Here is a 22,336-nt window from a genome sequence, read left to right as displayed (position 1 = left end):
GATTGGTTTGGCAAAGCCTGAAAGCTTTTGATGTCATTTATCCAGTTTTGTATGAGTCACTCATAGGGACTAGAGTGTCCCATCTCTGCCTCCTTGGGTAACTGCTTCGGGACTCCTATATAGCTGAGGAATCGTTCTGCTGGGTCTCTTCTCCATCCAGATCTCATTAGGTCTCACGCTAGCCTGCACAATGTGGAGATCCCCTGGAGGAATACCTGCCTGCTGACTAAATAATTATCTGGCTGTTCTTCTACTGGGGATCACTTTCCTAAAGATGAACCTGTCTCGCTCTGGCTGTGTCCCAAATGGCCCCCCGTTTTCTATATAGTGTACTACTTTTGACCATAGGGCCCTGTAGGTAATGGGTGTCATTTGATGCAGTCATAGAGAGACTGGTGCATGCTGCTGACTGCTTAGGTTTAACACGGATGAGATGCTACGCTTGGATTGACCCGTTCCTACTGGGATCCCCTGGGTTTAGACCTGGGGCCTCATTCTTATTCTGCATGCCACTCTGCTACTGCTGCTGTCTATTTGGTTTCGTTTGTTGGTCTTTTTCCTCAGTCGCTTGCTGTCTGTCATCCAAGGCAATGTAGAGGTTCCTCATCAGAGACTGGGTGAACTGTGATAGAGTTATTTAAGTGTCTGAGATGATTGAGCTGGTCTGATGAGGGGATGATGTAGCCAAGTAGCTGCTTGAGTCAACATTTGTCATTTCGACGTACTAGTCTAATGCATCCATTAAGGCATCTTCATCTCTGAAGGCACCTTATTCAGTGTGTTTTAGGAGCTGCTTTTACACCTGCTGAATCAGTAACTCCACCTTAGTACATTCATGAAAAAATGACCTCATGGTTACACAGAATATTTAGATCAATGTCACTATGAATTAAAGAGAGAGGCTCATTTATTTGTTTGATAACCCAAATCCAACCCTCTCTTCCCCCTCAGGAGCTGTCGGAGTAGTTGGTTCTGGTACAAGGACACATGAATAGTTGTATGAAGCTTAGGGTGTGGAATCCCAAATGGCACCCTATTCCCGTTATAGTGCACTCCTTTTGACCAGATCCATATGGGTTAAAGGTAGTGCATCAGAGTGCCATTTTGGATGTGTCCTTAGTGAATCAGTGCAGAGCAGCATTACATTTCCACTCAGATCTCCAGAAGGTGGAGAATACTATACAGGCAGGCTCTGGTCTGGTGAGATGCAGAGCAGGTAGTACATCCAGCCCTAAGTATCTGCTTCAGCTCCTAACCTAACTGTCCCTGTGTTGCTGACAGCAGGTGTTGGTGGGTACCCTCAGCCCATGGTACCAGGCTGGCTCTACAACGACAGCCTCATCCCAGGTAAACACCTACGTTTTGGAACAGGTTTCTACCAATGACGCATTATGTCTATGGTGTCTACTCAGATCCTGTCCAACGCCTTCTCCATTGAGTCAGAGAGAACTTCCTAGTTCTACCCAGTCTTTATGTAATATGTTTGACCTGTTGCTATGCCTTCTCTTTCTCCCTTCCAGAGATGTTCAAAAAGGTCCTGCAGTTCACCATGACTCCGGGGGGCATCGACACAGCCAAGCTCTACCCCATCCTGATGTCCTCAGGCCTGCCCAGGGAAGCACTGGGCCAGATCTGGGCCTCAGCCAATCGCACCACACCTGGCATGCTGACCAAGGAGGAGCTCTACACAGTCCTGGCTCTGATTGGTGTGGCACAGGTAGGCATTTGCATCACCTTACATTTTTTAAAGGGTCAGAGTTATTAACAACAGAAAGATTTGAGGATCTGTTCTGTCATTGGGGACACAAAGCCATCCTTCACCTTCACTGTGATCTTTTCTTCACGTGAAGTAAAGGACAGTCCCTAATATTATGTTTCATAGCACCTTACCCACCTTCTGTAGTTAGGCCTACTGCATATTATTATGTGTGCAGTTGATCTTCTAAGAACGGTCTTACAGTCAGTCACCCCAGACATGTGAAAGGGAGACTGATAGTGAGTGACTGTGCTGAATCTCAGCTCTGGGCCCTGGGAGGGTGGTGGTGGTGGTATGACTGAGCTCAGGCAGCCAGGTGAAAGTGACTGAGTCTCTTCTCAGCCTAGTGCGACAGCAGACCTCTTATCTCCCCCGGCCTGGCCCTGTCGCTCACCAGCACCCCTGAGAGACTGACAATCCTCTGCACTGCACAACTCACTCTGCACGCCACCGCCACCTGCCACAGCGAGAATAATATCACTTATTCTGTTATGTACGAGTCTTGAGGGAGCGCCGGCATGAGTTGCATCCTTTGTACGATGATGAAAAAGATTGGGAAGCCACCGCCAGTGATGGCTGTTAAAATGGAACTTGACTAATGAATGATTTATTTCAGCAAAACATCTGTCTGGCTCCTGCTGGATGGAATACAATTATAATAGATGATTGGGTTGGATGAAAGGAAAAGCACAATTTTCCAGTGTCACTGCTTTAAAATGATGATGCACTTACAGACAGCACTGCCTATTCACTATATGATGACGGGTGTCTTTGCAAAGTTTAATGCCCCTGTCTGTGTAACTTTCTAAAAGTCTAACATGTGAAAATCGACATTAACGCATTAAGCAGTTACTGTGACTTTCAGTGATGTCACGCTAAAAGTCCATCATTCAGGGCCTCCCGAGTGGTGCAGCGGTCTAGGGCACTACATTGCAGTGCTAGAGGCGTCACTACAGACCCGGGTTCGATCCCGGGCTGTATCACAACCGGCCGTGATCGGGAGTCCCATACGGCGGCGCACAATTGGCCCAGCGTCGTCCGAGTTAGGGGAGGGTTTGGCTGGGGAGGTTTTATTTGGTTCATCACACTCTAGCGACTCCTTGTGGCGGGCCGGGCGCCTGCAGGCTGACCTCAGTCGTCAGTTGAATGGTGTTTCCTCCGAAACACTGGTGTGGCTGGCTTCCGGGTTAAGCGGGCAGGTGTTAAGCAGCGCGGTTTGGTGGACCATGTTTCGGAGGACTCATGACTCAACTTTTGCCTCCCGAGCTCGTTGGGGAGTTGCAGTGATGAGACAAGATCGAAATTTGGGAGTAAAACGGGGCATAAATACCATTTAAAATAAATATATCATCATTCAGGAGACGCAGCCTTATCTGAACCTGACCACTGATCCCTGTTCATCCCTCCCCTGCAGAGTGGTCTTCCAGCCATGAATGTGGAGATCCTGAGCCAGTTCCCCTCTCCCCCAGTGCCCAACCTGCCTGCCCTGGCTATGGCTATGGCCCCTGTCATGCCCCAGCAGCACCAACACCAGCAGCCCATGATGACTCAGACCCCCGTCCCTGTGTCCATGGCCATGCCTACCCCAGCACCAGCGGTCATGGGCAGGGCTCCTCCTGGAGCTCCTCTACCCTCTGCCCAACTTCCCACCAACTTCATCACCAACTTCCCACATTTGCAGGTATCACATCCAGCCAATGAGCCAACCAAGCTTCTCCATAGTATATACAGATACATGTGGTTTCATTTCACATTATGTATAATTATAGAATTTATGCCATTTAGTAGACACTTTTATCCAAAGTGTGTTCATTCATTCTGTGTTTACTCACTCATGTGTCCATCGTCTTGGTGGTGTGTTTAGGGGAAAGCAGACGAGGATGACTTCCAGGACTTCCAGGAGGCCCCCAGGGCAGGAGGAGGGGACCAGTCCTTCACTGAATTCCAGGGGGAGTCAGGGCAAACCTTCCCCACCAACACACCTTCTCTGCACCAGAACAGGTACAGTACAGACTGACTGACTTCAGTTCAGTGGCTGGATCAGTGTTTGATATTACTTTAAATAAGATGATGCGTTCTGTATGGAAGTAAAGCTGAATGCTACATCTTATACAGGTATTGTGGGTAACAAGTACATGGTCTCTTAGTTGCTTGTAATAGTCTCTCCAGCGTAACAATTGCACCTCACCATCTCTTAATGAGTTTCTTTATATTACTTTTCAAACCCTGCGTGGGGAGTGTCCCTCAGGAAGAGGCAGCCCAAAGCCAGTTATCTTACAAGACAAAGAACAAAGAGAATGTGGAAATAAAGGTTCTCACATCTGAGTGGCATGGTGACATAGTCCTTTACAATCCCCTTCCTCTCTCCCCAAAAACAAAAGCTGAATTGTTTCCTCCTGCGTATCTCCCCCCCACCCCGGTATCAGATCACTGTCTAATTGAAAGGGAGACTGAAAAACCCCACGCTGAATCGTCAGGATAGACAGTTGGCTCTCACAGCAGCTGTAGAATGGCTCTTAACAAGATGATGGTCAGTTGAAGGCTAGGCATCAGGAGAGATCCCTCATTCCCTCCAGGCTTTTGATTCCCTGTGTCTTATCTGTGGGACTGTATGGTGTAAAACTGCCATGAGATCTCACCATTGTAAGTGTCCAATTGACTCAGGCAGCTTAAAGGGATTAAGGTAGGGGAGATGGGTGCAGCATTGACCCCCAGAATGTGTCCAAAAGTCCCTACATACATAGTCCACTACTATTCCCTACATACATTTCCTACATACATAGCACACTCTGGTCATAAGTAGTGCACTATATAGGCAATAGGGTACAACTTGGGACACAGCCCCAGACTCCCCTGTGGACTGAGCATGATGTATTTTCTGTCTGTCTGCAGTGCTCCTGCCATTCTGACTCCGGTCTCTGGCTCCTCCTCATCATCTTCTGATAAGTATGCTGTCTTCAAGCAGCTCTCGGTGGAGCAGCCTCCAGAGCCCTCTCAGCCTGCCTCAGGTACACACCTCCTGGCCCTACATCACACCTCAACTATTCACTGCTCATCCTCCACCACAACTAACAGATGTGTAGGAAATAGACATTGTTCATGTTGTTTGTCATAGAATACTTACCTAATAGTGTGGTATTGTAGTACAGTACATTTCTTGCCTGACAGATATGCTGTCATTTATCATTCAGCTGTTTTGTTTATCTCGTTTGACGCAGATTTTGGCGGAGACAAATACAGTGTGTTCCGACAGCTAGAGCCACCAGGTGACAGGAAACCAGTAGGTAAGTAGAGCTCTCCCTCCTCCCTGGCTCTGGGCTGGGTCACACACACACACAGAGTTCCCAAGCCAACCCCTACAGCTCCCAAGCCTTCTCTCAGAGAGTGCATAGTGGGGACTGGGCTCTGAGATGGTCCCTGTACTCAACAGATGGCTAGAGGAAGAAACTGACAGACCTTCAAACACAAAGTCATAGTAGCCTTGGAGGAGAAAATATGTTTGATGACTTGTTTTTGAAGGTAGACCGAAATAGCCATGTGTTCTACCTAGATTTAGACCAATGTAGAGCTGTGTAAATGGGAAGGGGTTAGAGACTGAGTACCAAGAAGAATATTATTTCTGAGTGCTGTGTTTGCTCTGTAGTGCGTGTCCTTTTATCTTGCGCACATTTCCAGAGTGTTCAGTACATTCAGAAGTCTCCCTGATGTAGGTCTCTTTCCTGCTGTTCCCTGTTTCACTAGAACAGTTTCCGATGGGGACAGCAGCTCTCACGACTCCAGTAAGTCCTGCCTGAGTCTGATTGCAGTGACCTTTCCTGTGTGCTGCCTGCCAGGCTCATTCTCCATAATGAGCACATTAGTTCTCTCTCTCCCACAAAACAGCAGTGGTGTGAACACCGTTTCCTGCTTCTGTTACTGCAGAGGTGTAGCAGCCGCTACAACCACAACTCTACCCACTTTTCTGCTGTGCTTTTCTAGGGGCCTCCTGTCATGATTGGAGTAAAATGTGTGGTTTGGGAATAAGATGCTGTTCTAAAAATCAAAAACACTACTGAGACTTGGGAGGAAGTCTGTAGATTGTAGGGAGTTCTTTCCCACGGTTAGAGACTGACAGACGACTGTTGCATGTTGTGTTGTGTGTGTCTCTGTAGAGAGCCCAGCCTGGTCTGTGTACTGCTGTGTGCTGCTGCTGTTCTTTCATAGCAGTGTGTCTCTGGACTACAGCCCAGCGCAGGTCTCTCCACTGCTTGAAATTCACCACGCGTCTCTGTTATGTTACAGAGGCGTAACTAATCCGCCTCTCTCTTTCTTGTAGGATTGTGAAATTATAAAAAAATCTGGAACTGAGGCGACTGATGTTACTCTGTGTCCTGCCAATGTCCTTCCTGTCTGGCTGCTGTGTTAAATGCTTTTGCAATCCTCTTCAATTGTTCTATTTGTTTCGCAGGGGAAGGATTTGCCGATTTCAAGTCTGTCAGCGTGGATGATGGCTTCACAGACTTTAAAACCTCCGACAGCATCTCTCCACTAGACCCTCCAGACCAGGCCAAGATGTTTCAGCCAGCCTTCCCTCCTGCTTTCCCTAACTCTCAGTCTCTACCGCAACTACAAAATCAGCTACATCTACATCAACAACAACCAGCAGTCTCTCTCTCTCAGCCTAAAAATCCTCTCAACATGGCTGACCTGGATCTCTTCTCCTCTATGGCTCCTTCAGCCCCCACCCCTGCTGAGACCAAGCCCAGTCCCTTCCCCTCTGTGCCCCCCTCCCTAGTGCTCCCACCAGGTGGGGCTAAGCCCCCTGGGGGAGGGGCTGAGGACTTTGGCAACTTTGCCCTCTTTGGCCCCGCCTCGTCTTCTGAGGCTGTTCCTATTGGCACTGCTCTGGGAGGGGGCGTGGCAGCATCTCAGGATGACTTTGCAGACTTCATGGCTTTCGGCAGCTCTGGGGGGGAGGCCAAGGGTGAGGGGTTGAGGTCTGGAGAGGGCAGGGCAGAGGGGAGAGAAGAGACCACCATCGCTCCACAGCTGCCCCAGCAGGGCTCTGACAAGTACGACGTGTTCAAGCAGCTGTCTCTGGAGGGAGGCTTGGCGTACGACGACAACAAGGAGAGTGCCGGCGGCTCGTTCTCGTCACTCAGGAGCGAAGCAGACGACTTTGCCGACTTCCAGTCATCCAAGTTCTGCACGGCGCTGGGGGCCTCGGAGAAGAGCCTGGTGGATAAGGTGTCAGCCTTCAAACACGGCGGCAAGGAGGACTCGGCTTCAGTTAAGTCCCTAGACCTCCCATCCATCGGGGGCAGCAGCGTGGGCAAAGAGGACTCTGAGGACGCTCTGTCAGTGCAGCTGGACATGAAGCTGTCGGACATGGGTGGAGACCTGAAGCACGTGATGTCAGACAGCTCTCTGGACCTGCCGGGTCTCTCGGCCCACCATCCCCCCGCCTCAGGTGAGGAACTAGTGCGCCTCCTCTGGTGAGGGCCCGTCCAGTCACACATAGAGAACCAATTGTAGGCCTGGCGGTGGCCTCTCTGTCTCCACCCCCCTCAGTGCCCCTTAGCGCCCATTAAACTAGGGTTTAGACTAGAGGGCAAAGCAGTGAGCTAGCTCAACCACATTACTGCTAAATCATGATGAGACAGTCATCTCATCACACCCACTAGTCATTCATTCCCAAACCCATCATTACCTGGTATTAAATTCAGCATTTTTATTCACCTAATATTTATTTATTTATTTATTAAACTTATTAAGATACTTTTGATTAATTTATTATTTATTACTAATTTGTTTAGAATTTGTAGCACAGTCAAAAAGCACAGGCCTCCTCTAATGAGAGACAGTCAGGTTGATGTGATGCAGTCACGCTGCTCTATGAGACCACTGGCCTTCATTCCCTGTCTGTGCTCTCATAGCACACATCACTCATCTCCTCAATGCACCTTTTGTCTCCCCAGCCTTGGTTGTGTGTTGAGTGATGCAAATAAAATGGCTGAATGCAGATTAACGCAGAGCCATGTAATGGTGATGGGCCTCTGTACCAGGAGATGGATTTTATTGATCACTTTCAGAATGCCCAGTTACTGTATGCTGCAATAGGCTTTACCTTTACTCACAGCAAGCCAAATTCTTCCTCAGATGTATTATATTGATGCTTCATGCTCAGTTATCAAATCAAAACATGATGATAATAAGAGGCATACAAGGCACATTTGTAAAGATGTTCCTTGAGCGTGGACATACACTGCATTCGGAAAGTATTCAGACCCCTTGACTTTTTCCACATTTTGTTACATTACAACATTATTCTAAAATTGATGTAATTGTTTTTTGTCCTCATCAATCATAATCATAATGACAAGGCAAAAACAGGTTTTTAGATTTTTTTGCAAAAATAAATATAAATAAAATGAAATGAAATATCACATTTACTTAAGTATGCAGACCCTTTACTCAATACTTTGTTGAAGCACCTTTGGCAGCAATTACAGCCTCAAATCTATTTGGGTATGACGCTACAGGCTTGGCACACCTGTTTCTTAAATTATTCTCTCCAGATCCTCTCACGCTCTGTCAAGTTGGATGGCGTCTCACCAGAGAGGTTTGTTCGGGTTCAAGTCCAGGCTCTGGCTGGGCCACTTAAAGACATTCAATGACTTGTCCCAAAGCCACGCCTGCGTTGTCTTGGCTGTGTGCTTAGGGTCATTGTCCTGTTGGAAGGTGAATCGTCGTCCCAGTCTGAGGTCCTGAGCGCTCTGGAGCAGGTTTTCATCAAGAATCTCTCTGTACTTTACTCCGTTAATCTTTTCCTCGATCCTGACTAGTCTCCGAGACCCTGTCGCTGAAAAACATCCCCACAGCATGATGCTGCCACCACCATGCGTCACCGTAGGGATGGTGCCAGATTTCCTCCAGATGTGATGGTTGGCATTCAGGCCAGAGTTCAATCTTGGTTTCATCAGACCAGAGCATCTTGTTGCTCATGGTCTGAAAGTCCTTTAGGTGTCTTTTTGGTAACTCCAAGCGGGCTGTCATGTGTCTTTTACTGAGGAATGGCTTCCGTCTGGCCACTTTACCATAAAGGCCTGATTGGTGGAGTGCTGCAGAGATTGTTGTCCTTCTGGAAGTTTTTCCCATCTCCACAGAGGAACTCTGGAGCTCTGTCAGAGTGACCATCGGGTTTTTGGTCAACTCCATGACCAAGGCCCTTCTCCCCTGATTGCTCAGCTTGGCTGGGCGGCCAGCTTTAGGAAGAGTATTGGTGGTTCCAAACTTCTTCCGTTTAAGAATGATAGAGGCCACTGTTCTTGGGGATCTTCAATGTCGCAGAATTACTTTGGTACCCTTCCCCAGATCTGTGCCTCCACACAATCCTGTCTTGGACAATTCCTTCGACCTCACGGCTTGGTTTTTGCTCTGATATGCACTGTCTTCTGTGGGACCTTATATAGACAGGTGTGTGCCGTTCCAAATCATGTCCAATCAATTGGATTTAACACAGGTGGAATCCAATCAAGTTGTAGAAACATCTCAAGGATGACCAATGGAAACAGGATTCACCTGAGCTCAATTTCGAGTCTAATAGGAAAGGGTCTGAATACCTATGTTGATAAGGTATTCTTTTTTTATTCTGTTTTTTTAGTTGCAATCATTTCTAAAATCAATTTTTTTATTTGTCATTGTGGGGTATCTAGATTGATGAGGAAAAAATGTATTTAATAACTTTTAGAATAATGCAACAACGTAACAGAACTTGTAAAAGGGAAGGAGTCTGATTACTCTCTGAATGCACTGTACTTAAGTATTATGTGAAAAGAAAGTATTTATGAAAAGGCTAAAAGTATTTATGAATGGCAGAAATCACCTACAGTTTATCATATCACACAGTTTATCTTATTGCATTGAGTAAATTGTTTTGATTGCTCGTTGTGTGTTGGTATGTGTGAGTGTGATTGCTTGGTTGTGTTTTGTATGTATACGAGTGAGTTTTCCTACTGTGTGTGAGAGAGTACCCATATAGTATTCCTTGACACTCCCAGTGTTGGGTATCAGTCTCCCATAGTGCTTTTGCTCCATCTCCCTAAACCTAAGTGGTCTCTTGGCCCTGACCCCACAAAGCCCACATCACTACAAAGAGATCAGAGGTTAGCGGACCAGGGTACTGAACCTCTAAATGGAAACACTCTCATGGAATCGAATTAGCCTTAATGTCCAGGCATTGTCCATATCAGCACCCTTCTCCCCTCTCATGATCGTAATTAATTTACCAAGCATCTCATCTTCCATGTCACGTCTCATATTCCTCTGAGTACATTCAAGGTCTCTCCTTACATCCCCTGTGTGTGAGCAGCACACTCCTTTTAACACCCATGTGCTTATCTATTGGCATAAGTGTGCAGTGAGATGTCCTTATAGCCTATAATATTTCAACACTAGCCAACATATCAGTTTACTGGTTTTAGCAGTTCAGGCAAATAGACATCACAATCAAGTTCCGTCTAGGAATTCACCATTTTAGTTATTCTAAATCGGGAAATGATCAATGTAACGACACCCATTTTTTTGTTGAAGTTTTATTGCACATGAGAATAAATCAACTTTCAGTTGAACTGAAATGGTTAGGCTACTCTCGAAGGAGAGAGTAAGACAATGGCAACGGATCCCGGAGCTGCAGCCAAATGGTTGCCGTTAACATGATGGAGATAGTGTAGTGGAGCGCTGAAAACATTCCTCAGAACCTGTTAATTGCTGCTCTCTTTTATTCTGGCCCACGTTCATCCAATCAGTATTTTTGTTTCTGGACAGCACCAATCAATTCTCATCTTTAAGAAAGCGTACAGTAGCAGGCCTTGGAGTGTGAAAGCCTCAACATGCTTGCACTGTGTTCAATCCTGGAGAAAATGTAACCAACCTTAAAGAGACAGTATTTATTTTCCCCGCCCGGGGCTCCTTTGGGTCAGAGCAGCTCAAAGGGAAGCCTTTTCATTTGTCTTTGATATTCAGGTATGTTTTGTTATGTGTTGGTCTACGAACAGGCTCCTTGAGAACACACTGAAGTTAGTGATACCCTCCCTGCCTTGCTTTTTTGCTGCAGTGTGCCTGCCTGTTCAATTTGTGAAATTGACAAGAACATATTATAGGATGCCATTTTTCTGCTTAACAGTGTTACTAGTTGTTTTTATTAAAGAAAATTAAAAAAAAATACTAAATGTATACAGATTTAATAGTGTATTTTTATTACAGGAAAATGAATTCTTATTTATTTTCAAACTAGATAGACTTCCTGATATTGTTTTAAACTGTGTTGTGTAAACTATTTGAAGATTAACTGTATTTATGAGGATAGCCTAGTTATGGCAAATATTTTAGATTGGTTCAGAATCAAAGATGGATTATTATCTTGAGAAACCCTGTCTTGCTGTTAGTTATTGAATGAGTCTTATTAAGAGCTTGTACACAGGAGCGTTGAACTAATAGGTAGCAAGAGAAAAATGATACTGTCTCTTTAAATCTATTTTGTCACCTGTGATTGGACAAGATGAAGAACCTCTCTGAGGTCTTGTGGTAAGATAGCCTGCTTTGTTTCTTTAACCCTTTGAGAGCTTGAGCAGAATGGTTTTATGAAGAATCATAATGGAGAAAAATGTAGTTGGATCACTTGACAAGTTTACACACACCACCGTTCAAAAGTTTGGGGTCACTTAGAAATGTCCTTGTTTTTGAAAGAAAAGGATATTTTTTTGTCCATTTAAAATAACATCAAACTGATCAGAAATACAGTGTAGACATTGTTAATGTTGTAATTCACTATTGTAGCTGGAAACGGCTGATTTTTTAAAATGGAATATCTAGATAGGCGTACAGAAGCCCATAATCAGCAATCATCACTCCTGTGTTCCAATGGCACGTTGTGTTAAGTAATCCAAGTTTAGCATTTTAAAAGGCTAATTGATCATTAGAAAACCCTTTTGCAATTATGTTAGCACAGCTGAAAACTGTTGTACTGATTTAATGAAGCAATAAAACTGTCCTTCTTTAGACTAATTGAGTATCTGGAGCATCAGCATTTGTGGGTTTGATTACAGGCTCAAAATGGCCAGAAACAAAGAACTTTCTTCTGAAACTCGCTGTTCTGTGAAGAGAGTAGTACACAGCGTTGTACGTGATCTTCAGTTTCTTGGCAATTTCTCGCATGGAATAGCCTTCATTTCTCAGAACAAGAACAGACTGACGAGTTTCAGAAGAAAGTTCTTTGTTTCTGGCCCTTTTGAGCCTGTTGGAGCTGATGCTCCAGATACTCAACTAGTCTAAAGAAGGACAGTTTTATTGCTTCATTAAATCAGTACAACAGTTTTGTTGCATCTTAATTAGCACAACAGTTTTCAGCTGTGCTAACATAATTGCAAAAGGGTTTTCTAGTGATCAATTAGCCTTTTAAAAGGATAAATCTTGGATAAGCTAACACACCGTGCCATTGGAACACAGGAGTGATGGTTGCTGATAATGGGCCTCTGTACGCCAATGTAGATATTCCATAAAAAGTCTGCTGTTTCCAGCTACAATAGTCATTTACAACATTAACAATGTCTACACTGTATTTCTGATCAATTTGATGTTATTTTAAATGGACAAAAAATGTGCTCTTCTTTAAAAACAAGGACATTTCTAAGTGACCCAAAACTTGTGAATGGTAATGTACATGTGCTAAACAATGGATTTGGTGATCCATACCTCTCCTCCAACTTCTCAGAAATAGAATGTAAGGCAATGTAATGCCTCTGAGTCCTATTGGATGTAGTAGACTGTCGAAATGTATCCTATTTATATGATGTTGTCATTATGTAGTAGGACACAAAGTTTTGATTAAAAAATGACAAAACCCTTATTTATTTTATCTCTAAAGTCTGCCGTTGACATTTTGAGTTTCTATCATGGTGAGAATAGTAGAGAAGAGTTCAGGTCCTCAAAGGGTTAATCACTCTCCTGCCTTGAACCTGTCCTTTAAATCACCTTGGCTTTTTCAAGTGTTCTGTATTCAATTATCTTTCTATCAATCAACCTGTTGCTTTCCACCCTGTTAGTACAACTACAGTGTGTCTTCTTCTACCGAGATTTACTCATTTTAGTCTGTGACTGTGCCTTCTCATTCTGCTTTCTGCAGCTATATTCTCCTGGGGGGTTTCTTTCTTTTACCGTTTTCTCTGTTTGTTTTTCTTCTTCTTTTCTGACTGCATGCCCTTGTGTTCTAAATGATTCAAATATACTTTTACAAGTGTTAGTTTGGCAAACCTCTTGTAACAATAGACCTCTCTCAGAGTCTTTTGTGATCTTTCTCGCTCTCTTAACCCATGTTGTCGTAATAAATATTACCATTGGTATTGCTGAAATGCGTACCGTCTTATTTTCTCCCTTTCCTATCCTCAGAGGCCAGATAATGTTTAGCTACATTAGGCTTACTACTACACTAGCTCCTTGTCAATTTCACAAATTGCTTTTTTGCGTGCAAGGGTTCTGTCACGCATGAGGCAACGCTGACTGGGGTCCACACATTCCTGCAGGTTATACTGTATCTTAGGAGGAGTGTGTATCTCTGAGTGTTTGAGTGTGTGACTGTGTGAACACTTGTAAGAATATGTGCTTGTTTATGTTACCGGTAGTTATACAATTCCTGCCCGATATATTATGAATTGAACAGTGTTCTGCTTGTACAACACAGTTTGTGGGGTAGACAATCAATACAGAGACAGAACGGCTCCACTCCACTACTGAGGTTGCCATGGCAATCTGTCATGAAACGGATGTCATTTTGTATCATCATGTTAGCAGAACTGCCTGCTCCTAATAGTTTGTGCTACAGTATTGTCACACACCTAGAGAAAACACTAGAGAGGTGTTCTACATCAGGGCCTCGTCCTATCCTGTCTTATCTGCCTCAGAACTGTCAGATCTCCAATCTACCTCACAACTCCAGCAGCCAACCCTGACAGGACATCTATTTCCTTTGGATCAGAGGACAGCTAACACAATCCTGGGTTAATTTATGCTAGCAGATACCCATAGACTTCCAGACGTGCTAACGCTAGTTAGTATTGGCTCACAAAACTACCTCTAACTTCCTTCATACTGGACACTGACACATACAAGTTCATCTGATTCTGGGGAAGTATATAAAGGGCCTCATTGCCAAAATCCCAAAGTATCCCTTTAATTTAAGGATCGAAACCTTTTTTTTCAATTTTCGCCTAAAATTACATACCCTAATCTAACTGCCTGTAGCTCAGGACCTGAAGCAAGGATATGCATATTCTTGATACCATTTGAAACGTTTGTGGAAATGTGAAATTAATGTGGGAGAATATAACAAACTAGATCTGGTAAAAGATAATACAAAGAAAAAATTGTGTTTTTTGAAATCTTTGAAATGCAAGAGAAAGGCCATAATGTACTATTCCAGGTTAGGCGCAGTTTAGATTTTGGCCACTAGATGTATGTGCAAAGTTTTAGACTGATTCAATGAACCATTGTATTTCTGTTCGAAATGTTGTAAGACTACCCAAAAGTGCCTAATTGGTTTATTAATACATTTTCAAGTTCGTAAGTGTGCATTCTCCTCAGACAGTAGCGTGGTATTCTTTCATTGTAATATCTACTGTAAATTGGACAGTGCAGTTAGATTAACAATGAATTTAAGCTTTAGGCCCACATCAGATATGTCCTGGTAAATGTTGTTGTTACTTATAACCTCACGCTAATTAGCCTACGTTAGCTCAACCATCCCGCGGGGGGATCCTGTAGAAGTTTTCAACCTATTGGTATTATCCAAACTAATATTTCACTGTATCTGTATGGGAGCAACGAACGTATGTTGCACCCCTATATTATCTGTCATCTATGTCACCAATTGGAAATAGACTAGTGAAAAAACATATTTTTAGAACCCAATCAATTTAGGCATTTTATCCCTCCTTTAAGCTGGTGATCACATCCTAGTAAGTGAACCCTTACACACACTATAGTGCAGCACAAGATTAAATGCAGTGCATTTGATCTCACTGTTACAATGTAGGGGAGATGAGGTGGTACTCTGAGCAAAGTAAAGCTGCTTGTTGTAAGTCAACACACATTCAGCGTCAGACACAGAATATGGCTTCCACAGTAAGTATTTTTCATATAACATATCATAGCTTGCCCAAATGCCTTTTCACTTTATCATGGCTGACTGAGTAGTAGCTATCATTTCAGCACCTTATATGCTTTTCCCACTTAGAGGTACCAGTGTGTATTTTTTGTTGTCATTACAGAAGGAGACGACGTAAAGTTTAACCCCTTCGGAACGTCAGCAGTCAGCAGCGTGGCCAGCTATGATTGGTCAGAAAGAGAGGAATGCCTGTGCGCTCAGGATCAGGCCAAGAAGCATCTGGGCCTGGACGGTGTTGGTGTTTCCTCCTCTTTCCCCTCAGACATAGTCCAGACGTCGTTCGGCAGCACAGAGAACATCCCCATCACACACATCGCCCAGACTAAGATCACCACCTTCTCAACAGAGGATAGTGTGTCGACCGACAGCAAGTTTGAGGCCTTCGCTGACTTTGGCTCTTGTGAGCCGGAAGGTTTGGGTGGGGATGAGAATGATGACTTTGGGGACTTTGCCAGCACGGTGTCAGCGAAGTCAGACTCCCCCGCGGCAGTGGCCGAGCCGGGCTCCGAGGGGAACCTGAACGAGGCCTCGGATGAGTTCAGGGCCTTTCAGGGGGACAAGGCCAAGTTTGGGAAGTCTGACTTTTTGAAGGCCAGCTCTCAGACCAAGGTCAAGTCCAGTGAAGAGATGATCAAGAGCGAACTGGCCACCTTTGACCTCTCTGTACAAGGTGAGTTATCTGACCTGTACTCTCTCTCTTTCCTCTTGTTGTTTTATTTTCTGTAGATAGTAGATATACGTACATTTTCTGATCCTCAGTAAGTAGATGGTGGTATATTGTGTCCAGTTACTCCATGCCTTCTAGTTCTGATGTAGTGGTGTGCATCAGATCAGCTGGCTGTGATGTGACATAGCAGGACTTTCATCACCTCGTATTGGAGCTCTGTGGCTACTCCGGCAGCTCAGTGCAGTTCCGCCGTCAGACAATAGATGGCAGTGTTGTGACTACAGCCCAGAGACTGTAAAACACATCCTTGGTACACAACACAGGCAAATGAGATTAATTAACAGCACAGCCTAGAAAATCCATGCCCAGACGAAATTAACCGTATTCACTCCTTGTGTGTTCATTTTTTACTGCTGTTTTCCGGTGTTATGTTTCATGCATAGTTAATTAGCGATTCCTACCTCCAAAGTGATAAAGGCTCATTTGCCTCAATGATTTCTCTCCCAGTGTTAACCCTAATTACTTTTTACTTGTTATTCTTCTGTCCTTATTGAATGGTAATCTGATCAGTGTGAGGTAATGGGGGAATGTATTAGTGCTGTCATGCTGTGGGGAGGATGATGCATGTCTCCGCAGGGGGTGATTACCTTGTTCTCTCTCTCTCTCTCTCACACACACACACACACACACACACACACACATAAATAGAGAGAGAGCCCCTGTGGCATGTGACTGTGTGTCTTTTTTCATGTGTCTGTCTGTTTTTTTCTGTGTGTGTCTGTCTGTGTAAGTGAGTGAGCCATCATGAATTATTCATACTTGCATTGGTTGCCGTGGCGCTATTTTGTACATAATTATCATTTGTTGTAAATGAAGTGTTTTGACGTCTGTGTCCTTGTCCGGAAGGAATTAGCCACAACAGAAAATGAGCTCAGTAAAAAGTCCCAATTATGCCATAGTAAACAAACAGGTGCATATCTGGAATTAGCCAACATCTCTGGGTTGGTAGAAGTGGCCATTAAAAGGCCATTTGAATGTACTGTATGTATGCCAGACATTGCCTGTATATATTATTTATGTACGTATCAAGACACTCTCTCCTCTTCTCCTTGCCTCAGGCTCCCACAAGCGTAGCCACAGTTTGGGGGAGAAGGAGATTGGACGCTCGCCCCCCTCCCCGGCCCCGGAGCAGCCCTTCAGAGACCGCTCCAGCACCCTGAGTGAGAAGAAGCCTGCCCTGCCCGTCATCAGAGACAAGTACAAGGACCTGACTGGGGAGGTGGAGGTGAGACACACACAGTCACTCTATCCCAGACATGTTAACTACATTTGCCAATTATCCAGATGCTCTGTAGAGTGTTTAGAAGTTCAGTAGACATTGATTTCAATAGCAAACCACAGAGGCTTTGGCCTTAATAAGTTTATTAGTTGTTTTTTTGTATTTATGTAAGTGTCTTTATGGAAATGTTTAAATGTCTTCTCATATCTGAACTCTTTCTAACAACTATAGCATGTTGTTTCAGGAGAGTGAGCGCTATGCATATGAGTGGCAGAGGTGTCTGGAGAGTGCTGTACAGGTAAGATAGTGTGCCATATATGTTTTGCCATATCTGAGCGTGTGTGTTTTTGTGTGTGTGTGTAACCCTAACCCATTCTGCTGTCTGTCTCTGTCCCCAGGTCATCATTAAAGCCAACAACACCCTAAACAGCATCAGCTGCTCTACTGTTTGCACTGAGGTCATCCAGTCTGCTCAGGGCATGGATTACCTACTGGGTGAGAGACACAGACACAGACAGAGGTCCTGAGCTTGTTAAACAAGGCCCAACAGTCTTCAGCTAGAACCCCAAACTCTGCCTGATCCCCTCTGAGAGATTTATTCAGTGCTCCAGTGTTGCCTGTGGATCCTAGTGGGGGCTTGTCTTCGCTCGGCCTGACAGACTGTGGATCCTAGTGGGGGCTTATCTTCGCTCGGCCTGACGTACTGTGGATCCTAGTGGGGGCTTGTCTTCGCTCGGCCTGACAGACTGTGGATCCTAGTGGGGGCTTGTCTTCGCTCGGCCAGACAGACTGTGGATCCTAGTGGGGGCTTGTCTTCGCTCGGCCTGACGGACTGTGGATCCTAGTGGGGGCTTGTCTTCGCTCGGCCTGACGGACTGTGGATCCTAGTGGGGGCTTGTCTTCGCTCGGCCTGACAGACTGTGGATCCTAGTGGGGGCTTGTCTTCGCTCGGCCTGACAGACTGTGGATCCTAGTGGGGGCTTGTCTTCGCTCGGCCTGACAGACTGTGGATGTGTCTCAAATGTCACCTTATTCCTTTTGTCCTATAGGGCTCTGGTCATAGGCAGAGTAGGAATAAGGTGCCATTTGGGATGCACATGAGTGTGTATCTGACCAGACAGACAGCAGGGTGTCTTTTTAATGGATGGTGAGAGTGGGACAGGCACCCATACCGTTGTGAGGGGCTGAGAACAGAACACAGTGTACCACCAATGAGTCTTCTTCCAAAAACACACCATTATAAACCTTTGACCTCTCAACGGAGAACAACAACATGTTAACCCTTCAATCCCCAGGGAGGGTAGTGTTACAGCCAACATTATGTCAGGTTGGTCTAATGATCCAACTTCAGAGGAGGTTTCAACATAGGGGAGTGTAGACATGTTAGCTGTTTTTCATTGTCCTTCTCACTGTCTATCTTTGGCTTATGTTGGAGCTGGCTGTGGGAGAGAACTGGGAGCAGGGGTGTTGTCTTATTGTCTAAGTGTGTTTATGTGGCAGGTGTGGTGGAGGTGTACCGCGTGACCAAGCGTGTGGAGCTGGGTATCAAGGCCACAGCCGTATGTTCTGAGAAGCTGCAGCAGCTGCTGAAGGACATCAGCCGCGTCTGGAACAACCTCATGGGCTTCATGTCCCTGGCCAACCTGGCGGTAAGAAACACACACGATACAGTACAGACACACACACACAGACTCACGCACACAGTACAGTCAACACACACACACTCACAGACCTCCCTTCCTAAAATGCAGTTGGTTAGGCTACACACAGACCTGAGAAAATGACACTTGATTGTAACAACTTTGTCTAGAAAATGTTCCTGATGAAATGTTGAGTGGATAAGGCCTGCCTAGTAGGATTATCAATGAAACCTTGACAGTGTACGAAACCAAACCCTATGCTGGTATCTGTTAGTGTGTGTAGCTGTGGGACGGGGAGTGTAGAGCTGTCTGTTGTAGGCTGTAGTGATGTGTTGAGGCAGAGAGGAGATGTGCTGGCCTTATCCTCTGCAGCCAGCCCAATGAATAACATTGCTTCTCAAATGCCAGCAGATAATACAGGCTGGCCATCTCCTGACTGGAGATAATGTCAGTACAGAAAGAGAGAGAATTAGCGGAGAGGGACAGAGGGAGGTAGAGGGAGACGGTCAGTGAGTGAGTGAGTAGTAACGCTACGTTATCTCAGACCGTAGACCTGCAGCTGCCTTTTGATTCTGTAGTCTCCGTCCTCCTCCAGAGAGAGAGAGAGAGAGAGAGAGAGAGAGACCAAAATAATGGTGTTCCAAAAAAAGTCCAGTCACCAGGACCACAAATACAAATTCCATCTAGACACTGTTGCCCTAGAGCACACAAAAAACTATACATACCTTGGCCTAAACATCAGCGCCACAGGTAACTTCCACAAAGCTGTGAACGATCTGAGAGACAAGGCAAGAAGGGCATTATATGCCATCAAAAGGAACATAAATTTCAACATACCAATTAGGATTTGGCTAAAAATACTTGAATCAGTCATAGAGCCCATTGCCCTTTATGGTTGTGAGGTCTGGGGTCCGCTCACCAACCAAGACTTCACAAAACGGGACAATCACCAAACTGAGACTGTTGTTTTTCACTTTATATATTCACTTTGTATGTTGTCTACCTCACTTGCTTTGGCAATGTTAACACATGTTTCCCATGCCAATAAAGCCCTTGAATTGAATTTAGAGAGAGAGAGAGAGAGAGAGAGAGAGAGAGAGAGAGAGAGAGAGAGAGAGAGAGATGGGCACACTCACTTGTTCACACAGCTCTGCTGCCAACAGACTAATGGACTGTATTTACTTTCATTTCCCAGATTAAAGACATATTTCTACTTCAGTTAATTTAGCTGGTTAATGAATGAATAGAGACATGTCTCTTCCTTCGAGCTATTGTTCTGTAGCTCAGTGTTGGAGAGGAAGCTGCTACACATGTACAGTTACAGTGGTCTGTATCTAGATATTGTAAACGAGGTTGTTCGAGCTTTGAATGCATTGTGTCGTGCCTAAGAACAGCCCTTAGCCATGTTATATTGGCCATATACCACACCACCCTGAGCCTTATTGCTTAAATATACAACTTATTTTTTAAATGTAAATTGGTTGGCACCCTTATAAAATCCTTGCAAATATGGTACATTTCCTCAAATTTCAGAACTGTAGATCCCTCGTTTCATGCAGTGTTTTGTGAAGTTGTTGATGTGAGGCGTAGCAACATCGTGTGCCCCACAGCGGAGTCCTATGATCAGGTGACCAATCTGCCAGCACCTCCACACGGGGGGCAAGCTACCACCCTGTGTGTGTCTCGGTCACAAACATAAGCTTACAGTACGTGGCCTCCAGGTTGCAGGCCAGCCTATGGTAAAGTAATTGGCTAGGTACTGCTCTGTTTCAGCTGTTATGTTATCTGTATCCTTAAGTGTCCATGCATACAAAGACCTTTGAAATGTTTTGAATCCTTCTTGAATGTAATGCAATTTGTAGATTCAAATAAAGTGTGTGTGTGTTTGAGTACGTTCGCCTGTGTGTGTTTCTCCTTGTGTAATGTTGTGTGTTTCTCTGTACAGCCTGATGAGAGCTCACTGGACTTTTCCTCCTGTATCCTGAGACACGGCATCAAGAACGCCAAGGAGCTGGCCTGTGGGGTGTGCCTGCTCAACGTGGACTCACGCAGCAAGGTCTGCACACACACACACACACACACACACACACACACACACACACACAAACGTACAGACACACAACACAATAAGCATACAGTAATTCTCAGTCAACACATAATCATGATTGCCAACCAACACACCCTCAATCCCTCAACAGATGGACCCAACAACTGTTGAAACATTTGATTATAAATCCGTTCCAACAAATTTCTCAAGCTGAATAAACCATGAATCATTTAGCCTTTTGAGAGTTGTTTTTAAACTAGTGGTTGACGCATAATAACTAAATGATCGTTTCTTTGACTTTGAACATTTTGCAGAGCAAAGAAGAGACAACTATTGGACGTCTGTTTAAAAGAGTATGAGGCAGTGAACTGTCAACTGAATCTCACTTCACTCTCTGCTACTGGGGGCCTGGGGGCCAAATTCTCCACTGATAGACAGGCGATGGGGTGCCAAAATGACAGCACACTCTTCTCCTCTCAGCTCCCTCCCTTCACACTGACTGCATCCCAAAAGACAAAATGGCCCTGGTCAAAACTAGTGCACTATAGAGGGAATAGAGTGCTATTTGAGACACTGCCAGTGCCGACAGCAGCAGCACTGTGTTCATGCACAGTAGAAATGACCAGACAATCCGATTTCACCAAATATCCCTCCAAAATGAGTCTTAGAAGAGAAGGTGATGAAACAATGATGATAAAATGACACCTGTTAAGATGATAACAATTCAGGAAGGGAGAGATGGAGAAAAAGAGGGAGATAAAAAGAGTTGGAGGAGACAGACAGACAGACAGACAGGACGTGAGAGGAGTGAAGTTGTTCTTTTGGCACCTCTGGTTGAGCTGAGGGAATTGTGGGAAGGTTTCTGGAGGGTCAGTGAAGCATGCAGCTTTACTCTGACAATAACAGGCTTGTAGCTCAACCTTCATCTGACAGCCACCTCTCACTTCACCTCTTACCAGCTACTAACAACAAGTCTATATCTGTGTGTTCATTTGTTTCATCATTTGAGTTCTGCTATGGCTTAAAATGTGTTTGTGACACTTTCTTATCCACTTGTCAAACCCTTATCATCAGTAACTATTTGTCATATTGGGGTCCATTAATAGTATTGTTTGACTGGACAGTCTGCAAGACAAGATTGCTTTGATTGTTTCTTGCGATGTTCCCCTGCATCATTTAGCTAGAGATAGATTGATGAGGCGAGGCGGAGGGAGGATGGCTGAGTTTAGGCAGCTGATGTGGTTCACGCATCAGATCAGTCAGGAGCTGGGAGCGCAGGTGCTAAGAAATCTGCTGAGGGTTAGGGTATTTCTCCATCTCTCTCTCACACTCTCTCTGTGTTCATCTCAATCTTTCTCCTCGCTCTTTCTCCTCTCTCTCTTTCGTGTGAACTGAGCCCCTGACATCAGATTAATAAGCCACCTTTTAATTCAACTTGTGTCCAGAGGAACATTTGTAAGAAAGCATAAATTCCCCTCAGAGAATAATGAAATCACAGAAAGCGTTTTCATACAGAAGCTGATAACACTATTATCTTTCAGAGTACAGGTCGTTTCTGTCTGTCTTCCAACTCCAAGTAAAGGTGTGGTGTTGACGGCATCACTGGCATAATGTTATGACGGGCACCATTGAGAGACTGGTCCTAGGCTGTTGGTCTTTGATACTGCTGACTGGGTTCTGGGTTTTAACTTATCCAATGGAGACCTTTCTCAATGTTCTTTATCCAATCACCCTCATATGTTGAGTCAG

General features: G+C 44.8%; 1 protein-coding gene across 1 annotated transcript in view; it reads left to right on the top strand.

The window, feature by feature from the left end:
• The window catches only part of LOC115141287 (synergin gamma-like), a 40,765-nt gene that overhangs the window by 14,916 nt on the left and 3,513 nt on the right, over positions 1-22,336 (top strand). The window contains 15 exon segments of the mRNA XM_065000352.1: positions 1,282-1,347; positions 1,521-1,717; positions 3,171-3,437; positions 3,621-3,757; positions 4,649-4,764; positions 4,975-5,040; positions 5,503-5,535; positions 6,204-7,205; positions 15,058-15,624; positions 16,740-16,906; positions 17,145-17,198; positions 17,299-17,395; positions 18,401-18,549; positions 20,486-20,596; positions 20,902-20,940. Of these exon segments, the coding sequence (XP_064856424.1) occupies positions 1,282-1,347; positions 1,521-1,717; positions 3,171-3,437; positions 3,621-3,757; positions 4,649-4,764; positions 4,975-5,040; positions 5,503-5,535; positions 6,204-7,205; positions 15,058-15,624; positions 16,740-16,906; positions 17,145-17,198; positions 17,299-17,395; positions 18,401-18,549; positions 20,486-20,596; positions 20,902-20,940 (3,068 nt within the window).

Source organism: Oncorhynchus nerka, linkage group LG14, assembly GCF_034236695.1.
Source record: "Oncorhynchus nerka isolate Pitt River linkage group LG14, Oner_Uvic_2.0, whole genome shotgun sequence".
Taxonomy (NCBI): Eukaryota; Metazoa; Chordata; class Actinopteri; order Salmoniformes; family Salmonidae; genus Oncorhynchus; species Oncorhynchus nerka.
The sequence above is the reverse complement of the archived record's forward strand: the minus strand, read 5'-3'. Positions and strand labels throughout refer to the sequence as shown.